We start from the raw sequence: 22,690 nt of genomic DNA, 5'->3' as shown, positions 1-22,690 counted from the left end.
ATGGTATGTTCTTGTCAAACCAATTTGAATCCTCCTGAAATGTGGAAAACCATGTCCTGCAAGGAAACCCACATGTTATACATTGCGCAAACTGAAAGGATTTTGCACAAGGAAGTGGTCAATAAATTGATGTCAGAATGATGGAATGGATAGTTATAGTTAATGCCATCAAGAAATCATCTTTTGCTGAGGGGACCGTTTGAATGAATCTGTTTAAATATGTTGAAACAGCCAACAATTTCAATAGGGTCTACTTACCTTTTGCACATGGGAACACTGTATATGTTTATCAACAGCACAATAACAGACACCAGGATCCAGTAATCATTGCCTGCAGTACTGACAGAATGACTCTGGTTCACTGTAGCAATTCATTTTCCAATAAATCAATTTTCACTTACCGTATATACTCGAGTATAAGTCAATTCGAGTATAAGTTGAGGCCCTAATTTACCACAAAAAAATGGGAAAAACTTATTGACCCGAGTATAAGACGAGAGTGAGAAATGCAGCAGCTACTGTAAGTGGAAAAAGATGGTCAACAATGCCCTCTGCAGCTGTATACCTCCCTGTGTCCTGTGCATGTGTCCTTTGTATATGTGCATGTGTCATGTGTCCTGTGTATATGTGCATGTGTCCTGTACCTATGTCCTGTGCATGTGTCCCTGTGTATGTATGCATGTGTCCTGTGTATGTGTGCATCCTACCTGCGCCGCTCTGCATCCACCGATCAGCGTGTGCTATTACTATTCTGTGGCCATTCACTGTTCAAAAGCCGCGCCTCCTCCTCGTCTGTGATAGGCAGAAAACTCCATTTCCCAGCAGTCAGCCTATCACGGGCATTCTCTCATACCATGGACGAGGATGAGAGAATGTCTGTGATAGGCTGAGGAGGAGGAGGCAGGGCTTTTGAACAGTGAGAGGCTGCCGAATGGTATGTAGCACACGCTGCCTGCATGACACATTGATCATGTAGGCAGATGGCGGTGACTCGAGTATAAGTCGAGGGGGGCACTTTCAGCCCAAAAAAAGGGCTGAAAATCTCGACTTATACTCAAGTATATATGGTATTTTCATGATAGGGTATCCAAACAAGCCTATTCTCAAATGTGTTACCAGAGGGCTGGTGCCTGCTGCATTCATCACCAGGTGGTGTTAATGTTGCATATGCAGTACTTGCCTTCGTTACGACACAGAATGAAGGTTTGGGCTTGCCTGACAACTGGAAAATCTCTATGTGAAATGATGAGCCATGTTACTGCCATAAGAGCAATGTGTTGCGCTTTAGAATAGTGTAACATCCTAATTGTTGTAAATGATGGTCTAAATCAGGAACATTGCTAATTATCTTAAAGCCAAACTGCAGGCAGGCATAGGAGATCTGGAGTGGGCAAAATATTGGCCATAGCAGTTGTGAATATTTGTATAACAAAGACCTCAGGTTCTGAGGAAACCTAGGTATTCTAAAGATTAAAACAACATACAGTATCTCACAAAAGTGAGTACACCCCTCACATTTTTGTAAATATTTTATTATATCTTTTCATGTGACAACACTGAAAAAAATGACACTTTGCTACAATGTAAAGTAGTGAGTGTACAGCTTGTATAACAGTGTAAATTTGCTGTCCCTTCAATATAACAACACACAGCCATTAATGTCTAAACTGCAACAAAAGTGAGTACAACCCTAAGTGAAAATGTCCAAATTGGGCACAATTAGCCACCCCCCAACCCCCCCCCCCCCCGGTGACATGTGACTAGTTAGTGTTACAAGGTCTCAGGTGTGAGCAGGTGTGTTAAACTTTGTTGTTATCGCTTTCACTCTCTCATACTGGTCACTGGAAGTTCAACATGACACCTCATGGCAAAGAACTCTGAGGATCTGAAAAAAAATAATTTTTGCTCTACATAAAGATGCCTCCATTTGGGACACTGGGAGGAGGAGGTGGGATACAGCTCGACAATGTACTTTGGCCAAGTGATCCTTTGGCTAATATACATTGACGACGTACTGATGCTATGGCATTGAACTGCGGATACACTTGAGCAATTCATGCCTGAACTAAATCAAAATGGATATATACGTTTAACATTTAGCCATGATTTGCATCAGATTTCTTCAGAATACAGGATGGACACCCATTATCAAAAACATGCTGCAAAGAAACAGCAGACAACACGTTACTGGAAGCAACTAGCCATCTTTCTGAATCCCTAATAAAGGGTATCCTGACTGGGCAGTTTTTAAGGATACGCCGTAATAGCTCTCTGGAATCTGAGTACCAAGATGAGGCTGCTCAGCTTTATAGACAATTCCGGGAATGAAATTATCCACATCGGTCCCTGAAACGCTCCAACAAAAAAGCATCCCAGAAGAAAAAGTGAGGAATTGCTATCTTTGGATAGATGTCAGGCACCTTGACCTTCCACTCCGGATCCAGTCAGGATTATAACTCCACTTGGTATCCATTGAAAACAAGTTTGGGCCATTCTTGAGAGACACTATAACAACTTGACCCGATGACCACAGATAGCACCTATTGTTGGCCCAAGACCAATGATGGTTGAAAAAAGGGCCAAGAATCTCTCTGATGAACTTGTCAATTCTGAATTTACAAAATCAGATGCAAGTACATGGCTTACGGACTTGCAACCATTAAAGGGAATGCATCCCTGTGGAAGATGCCACATTTGTAAATTTGTGGATAAAACAGACACTTTCTTTGACTCTAACCATCAGAACACCTACAGAATCAAACATTTCATTAACTGCAATACCTCCAGGGTTCTGTATATGTTAGAGTATATATGCCGCATGATTTATGTGGGCAAAAACAAATGCCCCCTTAAGGTCTGGATTGGAGAACATTTATCCAGTATTTGTAACCCGGGGGATAAATCTCCGTTGGTGATATTTTGCAAAATGTTCAGCCAACGGCAACATACTGGGTTAAAAGTGAAAGGTTTTTATGCCTTAAAACTATCTGCCTGAAGAGGGGACTTAAATACTGTCTTACTCCAAAAGGAAAAAGGAGTGGATTTTCCGTTTAGGAAGCCTTGCCCCGAAGGGGTTGAACACAGAGTTTAATTTACAAATCTTTCTAGCACCATAGTTAGTGGTTACTATTAATGAGTAATGTGAACCCTAGCTATATAAGCCACATTAGCGATAAATGTTTTTGTCCTTGACTCCCTAGATGTAATTTATCCACTGTGTGGCCCCAAGTATTCTCAGTAAATATTGTTACTTACCCTGCTCAAAAAAAAAAAAAAAAAAAAAAAACACTCATGGCCTGGGCATTTGGGATCTCTGGGTACTTTTATTATTAGTGTGTGTTTTTAGGTTCCTGTAATATCCATCTCCAACTCTAATTTTGAGATTATATTTAATGTTACCCCCTTAACTAGCTTTATTGGTGGTATCTGAGCAAAGTTCTCTGTCTGTATATATGCTATACTTTGTGAATTAAGTGCACTATATCTGTAATGATGAACCTATTGCAGTAGCTCCCTTGTGTGAATATATAACTAATATAACCACAAGATGGAGCTATATATTGATAGGTACAACTGGACAGGTATTCAGACCCCTAAGGTGGTTACGCCTGACAACACGATGGGTAGAAATGATGTCACCAGATACCCCTGATCAGGGTCACTACAAAGACTTTATAAATGGCAGGCAAACAGGTGTCATCCCAACCTGATGAAACCCACATAGCTGTGGGTGAAACGCTTCGGTGCAGTGCCCCTGCACGCCTGCCATCCCAACCATGCCAGGGCGTTTTGCCATCTAATCACCCAATACCATTCACATCCTCTGAAGGCAGACCTTTGGAACCAGATGCAGGAAGCATACAGCTAACCAGCTGGCTGGCACCCAGTGATTTTACCACCAGATGAGAAACCAAAGAGAAACAGGCCTTGAAAAAGATGCCACATATAGAGCCACAGAGATATAGTGTCCACTTGAATACAGATTAAGTATCAAAAAAATTAACATTTATTAAATAATGGTAAATTAATTAACAAAATACAAAAAAGCATAAAATGTTATTAGATCCACCACCATTCACCAACTAAAGACAACGTTGTCAGTAGACAGACAAAGACAAACAGACAGAGCATCCTCACTGCACCTGCACCACAATTTGGGACTGTAAAAAAGCACTGCATTAGCAATGTGCAATATAGCAAAAAACACAGCCAGGGTCAGGCAGTCCTTATGTGGATTTGATGAAGGAGGGCAAAAAACTGCACATGTAGAAATCTAAAAATCCAAGGGCTGCAGTCTGTGGCTAAAGGAGACAAACGGGAAAAAAGATCTGTGTGGGGAGCAAAGGTAACTAATAAAGACTCACCTCATAAACAATGATCTAGGGCAGGGATATGCAGTTAGCAAACCTCCATCTGTAGCAGAACTACAAGTCCAATGAGGCATAGCAAGACTCTGACAGCCGCAAGCATGACACCCAGAGGCAGGGGCATGATAGTACTTGTAGTTTTGCAACAGCTGGAGGTCCGCCAATTGCATATCCCTGATCTAGGGGGATTCGGGAAGCAATTGAACTGACATCATGTAAACCCAAATTTGGACAATAGGAGCAAACATTCACATTTAACACATGATCTACCTTGTCCAGGTATAAAAATAGATGTTCTGCAGGTGATGAATATTACTGTGCTCTGTTGTCAGCTGGAATGAAGATAGCGGTAATGTTCCATAGAGCCAATAGCAGTACAGCTGAGCGATGGATAACCTTGTTTTTTCATCCGTTTCCTATTTTCCTTGTGACAGTATACGCCGTGCTGGGCTCAGAGTCTCGTCACCCAGAGTAGATGAGGAGTGACTCCGTGCAGTTAGAATAGGCTTGTGGATAGCCGCTGGATGCTACTGCACTAAACACTAATCACGAGTGAAAGAAAAATGTTTGTGTTATCATTCATATTCTCTGAAAAATGGCCAAGAAATCATAAATTCTGCCAGGGTATGTAAACTTATGAGCACAACTGTATATCGGGCTAAACTGATGAATAAATTAGTTTTTTTTCAAAATTGTCGCAATTTTTTTGTTAATAGCGCAAAAAATAAAAACCGCAGAGGTGATCTAATACCACCAAAAGAAAGCTCTATTTGTGGGAAAAAAAAAAAAAGTCACTTTTGTTTGGGTACAGCATTGCACGACCGCGTAATTGTCAGTTAAAGCCACGAGGTGCCGTATCGCAAAAAATGCTCTAGTCATTAAAACCTTCCGGGGGGGCTGAAGTGGTTAAAAGGGTTGTAAAATCTCAAGGTTTTTCACCTTAATGCATTCTATGCATTAAAGCTGAAAAACCTTCTGTGCTACAGCTGCCCCCAGAGCCCCACCTCTAATTTGGGGTGAGTAGATGAGTGTCTGGCATTAATACTGCATTATTTGTTTGGGTTGGTTTCCATATTTTTTCTATACACTGGATGAAGGTAAGTATAACATGTTTTTGTCATTAAAAAAAAAAAAAAATAAATAAAACACCTTTACAAATCACTTTAAGAACAAACTAAAACATTGAATGTAACCAGCAGGTGGCAATACAGATGAAATACGTCACTCTAGATTTCTGTACTAATAAAGCCCAAGGGGGGTTTGGGACCTTTTTTTTTTTAGGTCCCAAAAGCAAACAAATATATCCAAGAAAAATAACCTGTTGGGAGGCAGGACTGGGGAAACTGGTTTTGTAGATTCTTGAATCTACAAGTTTTCTCCTTGACTTCACCTTCATCTTAAGTGCTGTGTATTTATTCAACAATTTAGCAGAACTAAGGGGCAAACTTACACTTGGATCACCTAGGTGAAGTTCCGCTTTAAGTTTAGTTATTGCACACAGGATGAGGCTGCTTACCAGTAGCATAATCTATATATGCTTAAAGTGAAGTTCCATGCAGATTTCTACACAGTTTTATTTTTACTAATTTAACCACTACAGGATTTATAATTTTGGACAGCTATTCTTAAACCAGTGTTAAAACCAAAACAAATGCCTCTTAGCAATCCTCAAATGTGGTGGCTGCTTTCGTTTTCTATTTTAGGCTTTATCCCAATCTGTTTTCCCCTAGTGGTCCTACAACTCTGGATGAAGGAGCAACAGAGGCACCTTTGGATAGCAGTCCAGGAGGAAGCACTAGCAGTTTTAGATACACCAACAAACTGAAGCAGAGCTCCAGCTAACACTCTTTAAGCAGTTACAGCAACAGGTTTTTTTCCTTTCAGGATAAAGGTTTACCTCTGTCAATGGTAAATGGTTTTGCTCAACTCAGCACAGCACAGATTTTTCTGTTGAACAGATTTACTTGTTATATAACCAAGTGAAAATAAAAGAAAGCCTAAAAAAGAAAAACTAATGCAGCCAGCAACTTAGAATTGGTACGCTACAATAAAATAAATGCTTGCTTTTGGGTTTAATACCTAGGGTTGCCACCTCATCCCTTTAAACCCAAACATATGAATTACACAGGTTCTGAGGCTAATGTAATGCAAATAAGGCACAAAGTGAGTTTAACCACATGCTGACCGGGCCATAGCCAAAAGACGGCTGCAGCACGGTCAGCTTATTCTAGGTGGGCGTCCTCCCAGAATCTTGCTCCTGCTCGCCCCCTGGGGCGCACACCTGGGAATATCCGTGACCCGGAGCAATCACTTGCAAACAAACCGGTGTTACATCCGGTTACTCTCTACCCTCTCTGTACAGATCGTACAGAGAGGGGAGAGATCAAGTGCTGCAGCATTGTGGGCTGGATGTGTACTGCCCATAGCGCTGTTCTGTGCACATTCCAACACTCATCCAGCCATCCATCCTCAGCATTACTCATCCATGATCAGGAATAATCATCCATACTCTGCAATACTCATCCATCCATCCATCCATCCTCGGAAATATTCATCCATCCTTGGCAATACTCATCCATCCATCCATACTCAGCAAGACTCATCCATCCATGGCAATACTCATCCATCCATCTTCAGCCATACCCACCCAGCCATCCCATCCACACTCAACCATCCCCATCCATGGCTCATCCATGCCACTACAGTGCCTCAGTGTAATAGGTAGTCAAATTAGATTTGACATTTATGCCCCTAGAACGTCTCACGGTGCTCCCTGCATGTTGGGCCTCTGTATGTGGCCAGGTTGTGTAAAAGTCTCACATATGTGACATCCCATACTCAGAAGGAGTAGCAGACAATGTTTTGGGGTGTAATTTTTGCCATGTACATGCTATGTGTTAGAAATATTGTATAAATGGACAACTTTGTGTAAAAAAAAAAAAAAAAAATGCGTTTTCATTTTCTTTCCACATTTTCCAAAAACTTGTAGAAAAAAAATGACATGTTCAAAAGACTCTCTATGCCTCATAGATTATACGTTGGGGTGTTTTCTTTCCATAATGGGGTCATTTTTTGGGCATTTTTATTGTCCTGGTGCTCCAGGGCCTTCAAAATGCAACAGGGAGTCAAGAAATTATATGTGTATATGCTCCAAGAACACCTGATGGTGCACCCTGCAGGTTGGGCCTCTGTATGTGGCCATGTGTGTAAAAGTCTCACACATGTGATATCGCCGTACTCAGGAGGAGTAGTAGAATGTGTTTTGGGGTATGCATATGCTGTGTGTGAGGAAATAACCTGCTAATATAACAATTTTGTGGACAAAAAAAAAAAAAAAAAATCTTGATTTTGCAAAGAATTGTGGGAAAAAATTACAACTTCAAAAAACTCACCATGCATCTTTCTAAATACCTTTGAATGTCTACTTTCCAAAAAGGGAGGTATTTGTACTGTGTTGGCTTGTTAGGGTCTCAAGAAATGAGCTAGGCCGTTAGTTCATCAGGTGTGATCAATTTTTAGTGATTGGCACCATAGCTTGTAGACTCTAACTTTCACAAAGACCAAATAATATACACCGATTTGGATTATTTTTACCAAAGATATGTAGCAGTATAAAATTTGTCCAAAATTTAGGAAGAAAAATTACTAATTTGCAAAATTTTATAACAGAAACAAAGAAAATTTTTTTTTTTTTTAAAGAATTTTCGATCTTTTTTCATTTATAGCGCAAAACATAAAAAACACAGCAGTGATTAAATACCACCAAAAGAAAAGCTCTATTTGTGTGAAAAAAAGGACAAAAATTTCATATGGGTACAGTGTTGCATGACTGAGTAATTGTCATTCAAAGTGTGAGAGCGCCGAAAGCTGAAAATTGGTCTGGTTAGCAAAGGGGTTTAAGTGCCCAGTGGGTAATTAGCGTGAGGTGGCAACCCTATTAATACCCTTTTAAGGTTCTCAAACCATTACAAGACCACATAGATCAACTATTTTGAGTTTTATCATTACCAAGTCCTAGGTCATCTGCCTGCACATGTAGCAGATTTGATGTTCAATAAGCAGCCTGGAGACAGAAGTGACTCGGGGAAATTTTACTGAAGCAGGAAATAAGTTTGACACCTACCTGACAGTGCAGTGTGATAACGGTACATAAATCATAAAATTGCATGTACAGTTAAAGCGTAAAATAGTATATTTAACTGTGCATTTTTCCCCTCCCCTTCCCTCTTAGGGTATTACGGTGGCTGTGATTGTCGTGATGCTCGTTTTGCCTGTAGTTGTGTATTAGATGCGACAATCATTAGTAGGATTCACTTGATCTCCTGTCTCCCTTTTGACTTTGTTTCACGTATTGACTGTGCACTGTGTCAATGTTAATGTGTACATTTTCTAATAAACTATTTGTTTAAGAAAAAAAGAAAAACCTGTGCATTTAGCTGTTTGACCAGAGTTCTGAACTGAAACAGATGCAATGTAATTATAAATTTACCAGCACAAAATGAAAGGAGTTGGCAAGTACCCAACTTCCTATAAAAAAAAAAAAAAAATGTACTGGGGGAAACACATAGGCAGCCATTACTAATCTCCTCCTTTAACCACTTCCTGACCGCCGGCCGTCATATGACATCCTTGACTTGCTGCCATCGGTGAGTGGAAGAAAGGATCCGCCAGCCCCGGATGTTTACCGTAGAGATTTCCAGCGGACCAGATGGTCGCCGGAGTCTCTATGATCGTTCACGCCTGGCCTCTGCATTCAAACAAACGGTGCCAGCTCGGATGGGAAGCCGAGATCGTTTTTTTCTTATTTCAGCTGTACCAGCCTAGAGGTGAGATGTGGGGTCTTATTGACCCCATATCTCACTGTAAAGAGGACTGATCATGCCATATTCCTATTACAAAAGGATGTTTACATTCCTTGTAATAAAAAAAAAAATTATCACTTTTATTCCTAAGTGTCAAACTAAAATTTAAGTAAAATTAACAATAAAAAAAAAAAATTTAAAGTGCCCCTGTCACCGTGTGATCGCACGCAGAAGCGAACGCATGCGTAAGTCCCGCCCACATATGAAAAAACGGTGTTCAAACCACACATGTGAGGTGTTGCTGCGAATGTTAGAGCGAGAGCAATAATTCTAACCCTAGACCTCCTCTGTAACTCTAAACATGTAACCAGTGAAAAAAATTTAAAGCATCTCCTATGGGGATTTTTAAGTATCAATGTTTGGCGCCATTCCACGAGCATGTGCAATTTTGAAGCATGCCATGTTGGGTATCTATCTATTCGGCGCAACGTCATCTTTCACATGCAAAAAAAATTGGACTAACTTTACGGTATTGTTTTTTTTAAAGCATGAAACTGTTTTTCTTCTTCTTCAAAAAAAAAAAACACGTTTGAAAAATTGCTGCGCAAATACTGTGAGAGATAAAAAGTTGCAATGACCGCCATTGTATTCTCTAGGGTCTCTGCTTTAAAAAAAAAAAAAAAAAAAAAAAAAAAAGTATATAATGTTTGGGGTTCTATGCAATTTCCTAGCAAAAAAAAAAAGATGATTTTTACATGTAGGAGAGAAGTGAGAAATGTCAGAATTGGCTAGTGGTTTAAAATGCAAGTTGCCTGGCTGTGATGTGTCTAGTTACCATCTGAGTAACTGACTGAAAACAAGTATGCAGATCATGAGATATGACTTCACTTGCTACATGCTTGTTCCAGGTCAGTGACTCCTAGTTTCTTTTAATTTAAAGACAAAAAATCTAGTGTGTATATATATTTTTAACAAATTTAGATACTTCTGTTTCTTCGTAAAAAAAAAAAAAAAAAAAAAAGACCATACAGAGTCAGGCAACAAAATTAGCCTGGATATTATGGCCAGTTTGAACCTGAATATGGTGCGGGAAAGACCAGTACAATGTGCTTTTCTTGCAACATGCTTAAAATGCACTGCCTTTGTGATCTGCTGCAGGTGGCAATATATTCTTAACGACACCCCAAGCACAGATACCATGCAATTTTGTACACTGCGCTTATTAAAAGTAGTGCACGCACTACTTTTTGTGTAGGCTGGTGTGATTTGCAGCCCATTTAACTGAATGGCCTGCAAAACTGCATGGGATCACTGAGGAAACACAGACCGTGTTTTTGTGCAATTTAGGTGTAAACTGGCCCTCAGAGTGGCAAAAAATAAAAGCAGCATCATATTTAAAAATATTTGTTTGGTGTACACATTAAAAAGACAAAAGAATGGCAGTGAAATAATTAATGTGTGTTTATATACTTACTTTTTTTTTTTCCGTTTGGGATATAATGGGAAAGCACTATTAGTCCCATCAGGTTTTAGTGCAATCAAAGACTCGGATAGATTCCCTCACTTCCTGTCCAGTAAAAAGGTTGTCACAGGAAGTGAGGGGAATCTCCTTAAGAGTAACACAGACACAGTAGCAGAACCCCCCCCCCCCCCCTTTTTTTTTTAAAAGATTAAGTAGGGGAATTCTAAAACCCCTGTCAGCTTTTAATTGTAGATCTTACTTTTTTGGTCTGGTAAAAAAAAGTGTCCCCAGATCAGAAAGTGATAGGAAATCTTTCTAACAGAGCCCTGCATAACAGGAAAACCTGACAGAGGTTCCAAAAGTAGAAAAATAGTCTTTGGTATACATACACTTTACACTGTCCACAACTAAGTAGACCCCTAGACATCAATTTGCTAATGTAGGTTAAAAAGAAAAGGGAACCTGTGATTGGTTACAATTGTTGATGTCATTCATTTACAAACCGATAACATGACGTTTAACAGAGAACATTTTATATGTGCAAGGCAAGGCAACAAATTAAATTATTAAACCTACTGAAGAGGACTATAATAAAAAGGCACTCAACCACACAACCTAAACACCTGCTCCATTGCCATCTGTTCTATAATTTAACATGTAGGGTAGATACAAAGTTTGCAGAATGAACACAAACTAAGTCCACACAATATTCTAGCAGAAAGAAAAAAAAAAAAAAGTTTGATAAAACCAACCAAAAAAAAAAAAAATGTTACTTTGTCATTGTTTAGAGATATCACAAGCTTGTTCAGATCACATTAACACTGGCACTCCACGCTCCTCAATTACCTGCATCATGATGCTGGAGAAGCTTCTCTTTCATATACACACAGGGTGGGGGCCTTTTAAAGCAAGAGGTCACCACCCCTTATCCCCCATTGGTTGTATGATGAGAAAAGGAGCTCGTACAGCATTAGCAACTTGGTGCCATGACAAACCATACAATGTGAATCACATAAGCTACATTCAAATAACAAAAAGAAAGCATTAGGCACTGTATAAGAATTAGAAAATTTTCTCCTTGTAAATAGAAAAAAAAATATCCATAAAAGTTTTATGTCCTCGTTTTCCACCTTTACAGTTGTAAGCTGGATAGTGCAGAGTGCACTGTAAACTGTTTTTATATTGGTTGGCACAGGCGATGAAAACTTTACAGGTTTCTGGAACTTGGAAAAAAGTATTTGTCTCAAAATTTCTATTCTCTGTTCCTTCCAGTTTTGCCAGTCTGTCGTCTTCGCTGGGCTTTGCTTGTCCGTCCGGTTGGTCGGATTGGTTGCTTTTTGACATCCATGTTCTTAGAAGGCCGTTTATGAGACTTGCGCTGACTGCGGACATGCAGTGATTTTGTGAGGTTGGAGATTCTAAGGACACAAGGCATATTTCAGTACAGCCTCAATTTTCCTAATAACGGATGTGATTAAACCAAACTATATACAAAGTTGGGGCTCTTACACACATGCATATACAAGAGCATATGGCCATACAGAGTAAATCAAGCCTGTATTTGCAGTGCCCAGGATACAGAGATGCTGCCTAATTCTTCCCATGGACATGCATTACACAATATACTATATGCACGTTAAAACTTGCACAATTTTGAGTTTGGAGAAATGTCCACACACATGAGCATGTACAGGCAAGTACCAGTACTTGGGTTTATGAATAAATATCGTATTCTGTGATCCACATCTGTAGGCAGAATTATACAGCAGCAGCTCCAGCATACCTACAAGTATATTTTACTCCACATGGCCATATGCCCCTATTTACGCCTGTGTGCATGAGCCATATGAAATTTTTTTATAAAAATATATTTATACATACTAATAAAAAAAGCAAAGATGTAAGGCAGGGACACTGGTACATGTAAAATATTAATAAAAAAAAGCAAATAAATGTTTAGTATGAGTGCGGGTGATAACCATAACTTCCCCAAAATCGAGCTACAGCCCAACAAAGAACTCTAAATCCCAAATACCTCTTTGATAAAAGTGGGTCTCCAGCTTTCTTGGGCAGAGGAGCTGTAAGTTTGGCTGATTCTTTCTGGCTATCATCCTCCTGAGGAGTTTTAACAGAATAGAGGATTCGGCATTAGTTCACACACAAAATAAGGATGAACAAAGTAAACAGAAGATCATGCATTTTTTTTGTTAAAGTAAATCACAAGCCTAACTTTTTTACTTTTTTTTTTTTTTTTTAAAGTAGAGTAGGGAAACAGAACTTTTGTCAGATTTTGTGTGTCCTCATTGAGTAGATTTTCCTTCCCTTCCTAACCTGGTAAAAGTGGTCACCAAGGCAAGACATTTTTTTAATTTGGATACATTTAGCAATAAAAATTTGATAACTATTCCATGCTTTATCTAAAACTAAAATTTAAAAACATGTCTGGAGTTACATTTTAAAGTATAGCTAAAGGCAAAACTTTCCTTTTAGTTTTGGATGTAGTAGATGTGATTAGAACGCCTGTCCGTTTTTATTGCCCTCATTAGGGAGATTCACTCTCTCCATTTTTCCTACCATTATCATTGAAAGTAAAAGAAAATACCACATTTGAAGTTACATCATAGTTACATAGTAGGGAAAAAAGACAAGCCCATCAAGTCCCCAGAAAAGTTAGAGAGGAAATCTGGCACACTAGTTCTGGTGACCTGGGGGTCCCCGAGGAATTCTCTTATTTTTGCAGGGATTTCCTCTAACTTCCTGTTTGGCCATGGGACAGGAAGTGAAGGGAAATCTCTGCACTGGGACACAGATGGCAGATTTTTTTTTATATAACAGAAATTATAACCCTCCATTACTTTACCTAAAATGAAAAGCTTGACAGAGTGGGTGCAATCTTTGATGTATGAGATTATGCAAGCAGTATGGCAGCATTATTTCCTTTTTCGGTTATATTGCCGTGTTTTAGTATTATAAATTAAGAATAAATGCAACTTTTTATTATACAATATTTATTTATACAATATACAATATTTATTGCACACATATTTCAAGACACAACTCTCATGTACCTTTAGCCCTGGTTCACATTGATGCAATTTGACATGTCAAATCGCATGCTAAATCGGCAGCAATCGTACCGTCCTAACAGGTGCGATGCCACACTGATTCCCAAATGTAGTTTCTGTACTACTTTTGGAGATTTGGGGGTGTAATTTCCATTGACATCTGTGCAGCAACCCACACAGATGTCTCTGAAATTGCCCCAAAAGTCAGGACTGACAAGAGGGAATGAAATCGTGTGAGTTCAGCTGAACTCGCACAATTTCATTCCCGCAGTCTGTGAACCAGGGTTTACACACATACAAGCAAGTTGATAACCAGTGCAAACGTGTGTACAAGTCACTGTTCCCATTCTTAAATATAAAACTAAAAAAACTCTGAAGATAAAACCGAACTGCCCGCTCCCCACCCCTCAACAGCCCAGCGCTCCAATGAGAGGAGGAGGCAGAGCGGAGAGCTGCTGACAGTCAGCAGCTCTCTGCTCGGGGAGGTGTAAGAATCGGGTGATCACCAGGGTTCGATTGCTTGGCTCTCAGTGCAGAGACGCCGGGGGACCGATGCTGCATCCACCTAGGCAAGTATGATACTGAAAAAAAAAAAAAAAACCTTTAACTTCTCTTAACTGGCATAAACTCTGGGTCACTGGCCAGCACAAACATATGTAAGGTCAAAATTTTACGTGCTGAGTAGAGAAGAGAATGGTGTGTTTTTTGCCATTTGCATCCCCCATTGGAGAGATTTCTCTGGGACAGAACAAGGAGTGAAGTGAAATCCCTTCTTTGACATTTGTCACAAAACAGATGTCCCCAGCTGGAAAAACTCCCCTCGGATACTGCGACAATGCCAAAATGTTGGATTTCCCTTCCCATTCTATACCAGAAACAATGATCACCAGTACAAAAAAAAAATATAGGTACATTATCCCAGCAGGGGACAAACTATTTACTGGAATAACATGTGTGCTTGCTGGGCATACAGTACAGTGTGCCAGTAGTGGGATGGGAACTTCTTACTCCTGGTACAAGAGTCAGGCTGAGCCCATTCAGCCAATCAGAGGAGGCTTCATACTCTATGAATTAATATAAAGCTTCCTATGATTGGCCGAATCTGAAATTGTGACATTATCCACCCGCCTTTGTGCCTCAGCCAATCAGAGGAAGCTTGTATTCATTCATAGAATACAAAGCTTCCCGTGAATGGCTGAGCAGTGCTCAGCCAAACACTATTTTGTGAAGGCGGTGAGACGGGAAGTCTCCGTCTCACTGCTGGAACACATAACTGTACACTGTATGTAGCTGAGCACGCACGACAAATGCATTTGTTAGTGCAATAAATAATTTGCTCGGCTCAAACTATATAAAGGAACATAAATGGTGGCGAAGATAGATATAGATATATACACACACAATGCAGTTCACCATGCAGTCTTATCACATTAACATTCCCATATTTGTGATGCAAGACAAAAGTGGCAAGGCATGGACTGGACATCGTGTGACCGGGAACAAGAAGTTGCCTGTCTTTATAGAATAGGGTCAAGCTAGGTGAATGAATAAACAGACAAAGCCATGGCACTACAAACTTGAGCCACAAAATTTGAGCCAATCATTACAAGGTAAGGCAAACAAATGACAACGAATATAACTACACTAATACTTGGTTAAAACAAAAAGTGCGTAATGCCTTTAAATTCTCTTACACATGATTGGGTATTTAAAAAACGAACATAGGTTTGCGATTTAATTACATTCACTTTGCTAGATAAACAGAATCTGCTCATCTGGTACACCATTCCCTCTATCTCCAAGACAAAAACAGAAAAACAGCTGCAGGTATAAAAAGGGACGACACCTAAAAGGTTCATGCAGACACCTGAAGCAGTGCAAACACGCTGATATGGCTAATGCCCCGTACACACGGTCGGATTTTCCGATGGAAAATGTACGATCGGAGCGTGTTGTCGGAAATTCCGACCATGTGTGGGCACCATCGGACATTTTCCCTCGGATTTTCCGACACACAAAGTTGGAGAGCAGGAGATAAAATTTTTCCGACAACAAAATCCAATCGCGTCAATTCCGACCGTGTGTGGCCTGTTCCGACGCACAAAGTGCCACGCATGCTCAGAAGAAATTCCAAGACGGAACAGCTCGTTCTGGTAAACTTAGCGTTCGCAATGGATACAGCACTTTCGTCACGCTGCAATGTTCAAAATGGTTTAATACAGCGCAATCTCTTCTTCTTTATAATGTGACAAGAATTAAAGGGGTTGTAAAGTTATTATTTTTTTTTTTTTAAAATAACAAACATGTTATACTTACCTTCACTGTGCAGCTCGTTCTGCACAGAGTGGCCCCAAACCTGGTCTTCTGGGGTCCCTCGGCGGCTGTTTCAGCTCCTCCCCGCAAGCATTTACCACCTTCATGCGAGCTCCCTCGCACGGTGGTGAGTGCTTGCGGGCGCGCTCCCGTGATACAGCCGGCGGCTATAGCCGCTCGCTGTATCACTCGGCCCCGCCCCCCGGCGCGCCGCGTCATTGGATGTGATTGACAGCAGCGCGAGCCAATGGCTGCGCTGCTTTCAATCCATCCACTGCAGCCAATCAGCGACCAGGCTGAGCTGCAATAAAGCTGACGAGGACGAGGAGCGAAGATTCGAGGCGTCAGGTAAGTAAAACGGGGGGCCTGGGGGCAGCGGTACTGTCAAAAGTTTTTTCACCTTAATGCATAGAATGCATTAAGGTGAAAAAATTTTTACCTTTACAACCCCTTTAAGTAGTTTTGCTGCTCATATTCACACACACTTCTCACAAACTTATTTCGTTACTATTTATCGTGATTCCCTCAATATATTTTGATTTCTCACATCTGATATCATATTTTTGTATATTTTTTATATATTTTTTAGCTTTAATGTAGATTCTTTTTTTGTGTTTGTATTTTTTTTATTTTTTTGGGGGATTTTGATTTGTACTCCCGAAAATGTTTGTGTGTGTTCCCACAACACCATTGATATGTTGTTCTATTTAATCTGTAGGAGATTGTTTGGTGTTGTTGTCCCTTGTTAATTTCACATTTTATGTTAGAAATGTACCTGAATCGTCACCAACAAACTGTCTTTTTTGGCTGAAAACACACACAGGAGAGTATAATTTCCCATAAAAAATTTTATTAAGGGCTCACAACTAAACAAAGAGGGAGGCAACGCTGGAGAAACTGCAGAAGTGGGTGAAGCCTTGGACCCCCAGGGCAGACATCAACTATTTTTACGCAAAATTGGTGGCCTGAGGAGTCCTTATCTAAGGGATTGCAGTCTGGTCCAGAAGTCCCAGAGATCATGAACAGCAGCAGATGACATCTGTGTCCCCAGGCTGTGGTCATACAAGAGACTGCAGCTTTTGTCAGACCAGACTGAACTCAGGCCATCACTCTCTGGTCGTCCTTCCACGCTTCCTTCCACGCGGTGGCTGTGGTGGTGGAGTTGTGGCAGCAGGAGGAGGAGGAGGATGGTCCAACTCAACCACGTCGGTCTTGGGTGTTAGTTCACCACTCACCCCCTTACGTAGGACTTTGTACATAAGGTCCTCACAGATCTTGCGTTGACCCTCCTGCATGCCCTGCAATTTGGTGGCAGCCATGCAGGCAAAGGCCTCTTCAGGAGTTGGTAAGGCTCGTAGGGACGCCGAAGCCTCCTGGATCAGCCTGAACGCTGAATCCTGCACGGGACTCAGAGTGGCCTTCCTGGCTCGTTTATATGGCAGGCGGAGGGGAGGGACCTGAGACTCAGTCAGGCTGCGACTGGTCCCTGGCTTCTCCTGGCTGACACTTAGCCCCGCCTCCTCCTGGCTGCAACTAATTCCCGCCTCCTCCTGACTGCCACATTCCACAGCCTCCTCCTGGCTGAGGTCTTCCTGTGTATGAAAAAGGGACATAGTTTTATTTTTTTATTCATCACACACAATTTTCACCTCCTGACTGTTGCAAATTGAATGTTAACAAATATAACAGACTATCCTTCTGAGCCCAGCAGTTTTCATTCTTGTCCCAATTTTGGGTGCCCACTACTGTCTTTTGATATGTAAAACACTTTCAAGCAGCAATTAGTGATCAATAATAACATCTAGTAAACATCATTTCTTTATTGACCAGAAAAATGTTGAACAATGCTATACCTGACTCCAGCTGGGCTCCTCCACTTCTTCCTGGCTGGAAGGCCCAGGTTGGACATGAGAAGCCTCAGCTGGGGTGGAAGGAAGTGTGGAAGGAAGAGTAGAGAGGGATTCCCTGACTTCAGTGTGGTCTGACAGAAATCGCAGTCTCTCATAGTACCACAGCCTGGGGACATAAACGTCATCTGCTGCAGCTCCGGATCTCTAGGAATCCGTGACCTTCTTGCGTTCCCTAAGATAAGTGCTCCTCAGACCACCAATTTTGGCTTTTAAATAAGGGATGGTTGCTGTGGGGACCACCGGCTTCACCAACTCCAGCAGTTTCTCCAGCGCTGCCTGCCTCTTCTGTTTGTGATTATAGTGGGGGTGTCTCACCTGCCACAGACAGGGCAGCTCCCTGTATTTGTCAATGAACAGGGGCAGGAAATTGTGGTCGTTGAACCCATCCATTTTCTCTGCAAGACACAACACAAGACAAACCCTAATGTCAGGCCAAACTCCCCTAATCTTGTTACAATATAGGCTTCCATTTCGAAGCAGTATAGGCCCAAGTTTAGATCTTACCTTCGTTATCACGATCGGCGTCTCCGATGCTCCTTCCTCCGCTCACAGATCGTACGTAATACGCACGTGTGTTACGCTTTATACACACTGCGCATGTGTATAACTCCGCCCGCCCCTGACGTTCTTTCTAGTCTATTCCTCGCCCCTTTTCGTTCGGGGCAGTGGGGGAAGAGCACATGGCGGATAGACAGCAGGTGCGTGCTAATTGTAGCAACGAGGAGGAGGAAAGGCCGGATCCGGACACGTCCCGATCCAGAAGGAGATTTAAGGACTCAAATATGTCCTTTGGGGAGATGTTGGAGATGGTCGACATCCTGAAGAGGGCCGACTATGGTGGAAAGTATGGGCCTTACCCCAACCCCAATGTCCGAAAGGCCAAGATCATGGCGAAAGTGGTCAGGAGTCTGCACCGGAATTTCGGGGTACGACGATCGAAAGATCAGCTCAGGAACCGGTGGTCGGACCTCAAATTACGAGAACATGACCAGTACAGAAAGATCCGGAGAGTGCTGCAAAAAAGTAAGTAGTTGTGCTGTGTTCCTATTCTTTATGTTTATTACGTTCGTGCTGCTCCATGTGCTTTTAGGAACTGTTGTACAGTTTAAAATGGCAACTTTCATGTTCATGGGCACATTATTCGTTCGGATCAAACATTTTTCGTTCCAACTATAAAATACTATTGTTTAGCCCATATGCATTTGGCCACCATTTTGACGCCCTATACTTGTCTTCAAAGAATTGGGTTGTGTAGATGGCTTTGTTACTAGAATGAAATGCAAACTAGATTCTGTGTAAGGAGAGGACACTCAGCAGCTGTTTACACATCTGGACACTGGAGCACTAGTGTGGGACAAAAGAACACCATTTTTATTAGGGGGCCACACAGGTGCTCCAGTGTATACTATGGGGGGGGCTACATCTGTGAAGATTGTACAAAACAGGTAAAGTATTGCATGTTGACAAAGGACACTAAAAAAGCTACATCTTGGAACTCTGCTAAAATTGACAATTGTACCCCACTTCCAAGCAATGTTTCATCTTTATAGTTCTGCCATCAAATATCTGTGTGCTAAATATACCATTTTCTTTTGACATAGGGGATAAAAGACTCAGAGGACACCCCTCATCTGAGGAGACCAGAGCCCACCCCCCTCTGGAATAAGGGGAAATCCCCCCAACACAAGCTGAGCGGGAGGAAGAAGACGTGGTGGAACTAGTCACCACAACAGGTGAGTGTCTGCGACCACAGGCTCAGATAAGAGATGGATGGTGGCATTTTTTTTAAACCTAATTTATTTTGGGGTTCCTCTCCTCTCTTTTTAGGTGATCGTGAGGGTGTGAATCCAGATCCTTTCACATCCGAAAGTGCCTAGATCCTGATCGGGGAGATCATGGGGTGTAATTTACAATTGGAAATCATCAAGCAAAACATCAATGATGTTATTCCAAAAAATAAAAACATCATTGACGTTTTGGGGCGAGTTTAAAGCCCCTCCAAATCACTTTCTTCTTTTGTGTGCTACAATGTGCTAAATGTTTTTGTGATTTTTCCCAAAGCCAAATTTGGAGGATGCACACAGTGTGCCAACATGTGCTATCTGCCATCACGGGAGATCAATGGACGCGTTTTGGGGGTGCAACCCCTTCCTCAATTATAAAGTAGCTGAGAGGAAGGGCTTGCTCCCCCAAAACAAGTCCCTTGATCCCCCGTGATGGCAGCTAGCACATGTTGACATTGGTAAATTGGTGTGCATCTTCCAAATTTGGCTTTTCCTGGGGTGACTTCACCCCATCTGAACGCAATATCAAACACAGTTCCTAAATACTCATGTCTGATATTGCCTTCAAATGCGACCAAATGTGACGTTTGTAAGTTCAAAATTTGTGTCTTTTCTTGTTGGTTTTACACATGCCTGTTTTATCTAAAATGGACATTTTGAGTTTTGATAATGCCACCACAAAAATTGGTATACAACAAACATGTTGGTTTGTTTGAAAAACCTTTGGTAAATGCACATGTGATTGTGCAGGTATTAAAAAGATTGTTAATCAAGAATGTGTGGATTATTGTCTCAACGCTACAACACTTTTGGGGTGATGTAATTGTTGTTTTCTGAGAAAATGGGGGTTATTTCCTAAGGACAAATCCACTTTGCACTACAAGTGCAGGTTCAGTGCAGTTGCAAGTGCACTTGTAGTGAAATGTGTTTTTGCATTTAGTAAATAACAGCCAACAGTGCTTTGTATAAGGTTACACAATCACGCCATTTTCTGCACTCAAAACATTTCTGTCAGGGTCAGCTAAAACAAACACAAGCAGTAAATGTCCACAAAGAATTTCTTTTTTTTTATTATTATAAAAAGGCTTCACAGATTTGCTGGCATATTGATAGCCCCCCTACCCGCAAAGAACTCCAGGTAGCGTAACCGGACATCACGGGCACTCAGGGAGGGCAAGCCAGGACGCCCACTTTCAAGCGCCGTCAGTGTGGTTTGATGTATCATTCCGGCCTCAGGCCCAACTGAGCCAGCATAGTTGGCCGAATGTTTCCTTAAAAAGTTACGGAGAACACAGCATGCAAGTATAATATGGTTCAGTTTATACTCCGCCATATGGATGGGTGTCATAAATAGGCGGAACCGGCTGGCCAGGATTCCAAATGCGCTCTGGCCAGCCGGTAATTAAAAACCCTCTGTTACGGGGTGAGGGCCCTCATTGGGAATGGCCGCATCAGGTGGTCCCCCAGCGCAAACGCTTCATCAGCAACGAACACAAATGGGAGTCCTTCAACATTGTCCTCTGGAGCTGGCAAGTCCAAGCTGCCATTCTGGAGACGCCTGTAAAACTCCGTCTGGGCGATGACTCCACCATCGGACATCCGGCCATTCTTCCCCACGTCCACATACAGGAAGTCGTAATTAGCCGACACCACCTCCAACATCACTATACTATTGAACCCCTTGTAATTATAATAGTACGACCCCGAGTTGGGTGGTGGGACGATGTGGACGTGTTTCCCATCAATTGCCCCTCCGCAGTTAGGAAAGTCCCACCGCTGGGCAAAGTGGGAGGCCACAGTCTGCCATTCCTGTGGCGTGGAAGGAAACTGTTGAGGAAAAAACAATAAACATTACTATTTATTCACAGAAACATGGCAAGCAGATTAGACACAAACATTACGGGGCAACCTCCAGATAGCATTTAGTAAGGGGAATTTAACAAGGCCAAAGTATAAGGTACACCTATCATAGCCCCCCCCCCCCCCCTCTCATGGGCCATTTCTAACATTATAGGGGGGGTAACTCTTGGACAGGTAACCCTCTTCACTTCATTGAGAGATGAATGCCTAAATGATGGGTATTACTTGGAACAGCCCCTCCTTAGTTACACTATTGGCAGCCCACTGGACAGGTAAGAAGTGTCATAATACAAAGATATAAATACACATTGTACACATTTGAGGACATTTGGACATTCTGCTATTACCTATCAAGATAATAATAGAATACAAAAACTTTAAACAGTACCATCTGAAAGTATACAGGCAGACCCTTGCACTACATGCTTTGGGCAATTCATCCATAAATCTGACCAGTAAAGAGGTGGGTATAGTGTGTATGGGTTTGGCAAAGTCAGCAGATAGATGATTGAGGATACATAGAGAATTGGGATCAGCTGAGTTAGCAGTTGGGGGAGGGAGGGTTACTAAAAATTATTTGGGGACACCAACAAAAAAAAGCCTCTGAATTTAAATTTAAATCAAAAATAACATTTCCAAACATTTTAGGGGGTGTTTGGGGTAAAGCACTACTATGGAGCTGATAAAATACATTGTTAAGTGACTACATGAGGTGAATATAGGGCCAGGAGACACCATGCTGGGGAGGTTAGTGAAGGGCAAATATGTATGAAGGACCTAAAATAATAATTACATAAAAATACAGCATGCATGAGAACAAAGGGGACATTCACAGCATATTACAATCATGGTAATTAGGGAATGAGGAAAGAAATACAATATATTAGCAAACATTCAATACAATAAAATGTGATATTAAAGGATAAAAATCTTACCTTCATATACTCCTTCTGCAGTACCTGGATGATGGCAGAACAGGTCTCTGGGATAATGATCCCCAGAGCCTGGGGGGAGATGCCTGTTGAGAACTTCAAGTCCTGCAGGCTTCTCCCTGTCGCCAAGTACCGCAGGGTAGCGACCAACCTCTGCTCCGGAGTGATGGCTTGCCTCATGCAGGTATCCTGCCT

At 41.5% G+C, this 22,690-nt stretch overlaps 1 protein-coding gene across 6 annotated transcripts in view; it reads right to left on the bottom strand.

Annotated features, from left to right (window-relative positions):
- Positions 1-8,443: 8,443 nt before the first annotated feature.
- Positions 8,444-22,690, bottom strand: part of NOL12 (nucleolar protein 12) — an 82,665-nt gene continuing 68,418 nt past the window's right edge. For 2 of the 6 annotated variants that reach the window (XM_073592563.1, XM_073592562.1), the window contains exons 6-7: positions 12,667-12,746; positions 8,444-12,049 (exon numbers count right to left, since the gene is read on the bottom strand). In XM_073592563.1, the coding sequence (XP_073448664.1) occupies positions 11,884-12,049; positions 12,667-12,746 (246 nt within the window). In that variant the 3' untranslated portion in view covers positions 8,444-11,883. Of the gene's footprint in view, positions 12,050-12,666; positions 12,747-20,653; positions 21,531-22,690 lie in introns of those variants that run through there. The other 4 variants (XM_073592564.1, XM_073592559.1, XM_073592561.1 and 1 more) reach the window with 4 other exon arrangements.

Source organism: Aquarana catesbeiana, linkage group LG07 (assembly GCF_042186555.1).
Source record: "Aquarana catesbeiana isolate 2022-GZ linkage group LG07, ASM4218655v1, whole genome shotgun sequence".
In the NCBI taxonomy this organism is placed as follows: Eukaryota; Metazoa; Chordata; class Amphibia; order Anura; family Ranidae; genus Aquarana; species Aquarana catesbeiana.
This window is presented reverse-complemented; position numbering and strand designations above follow the sequence as displayed.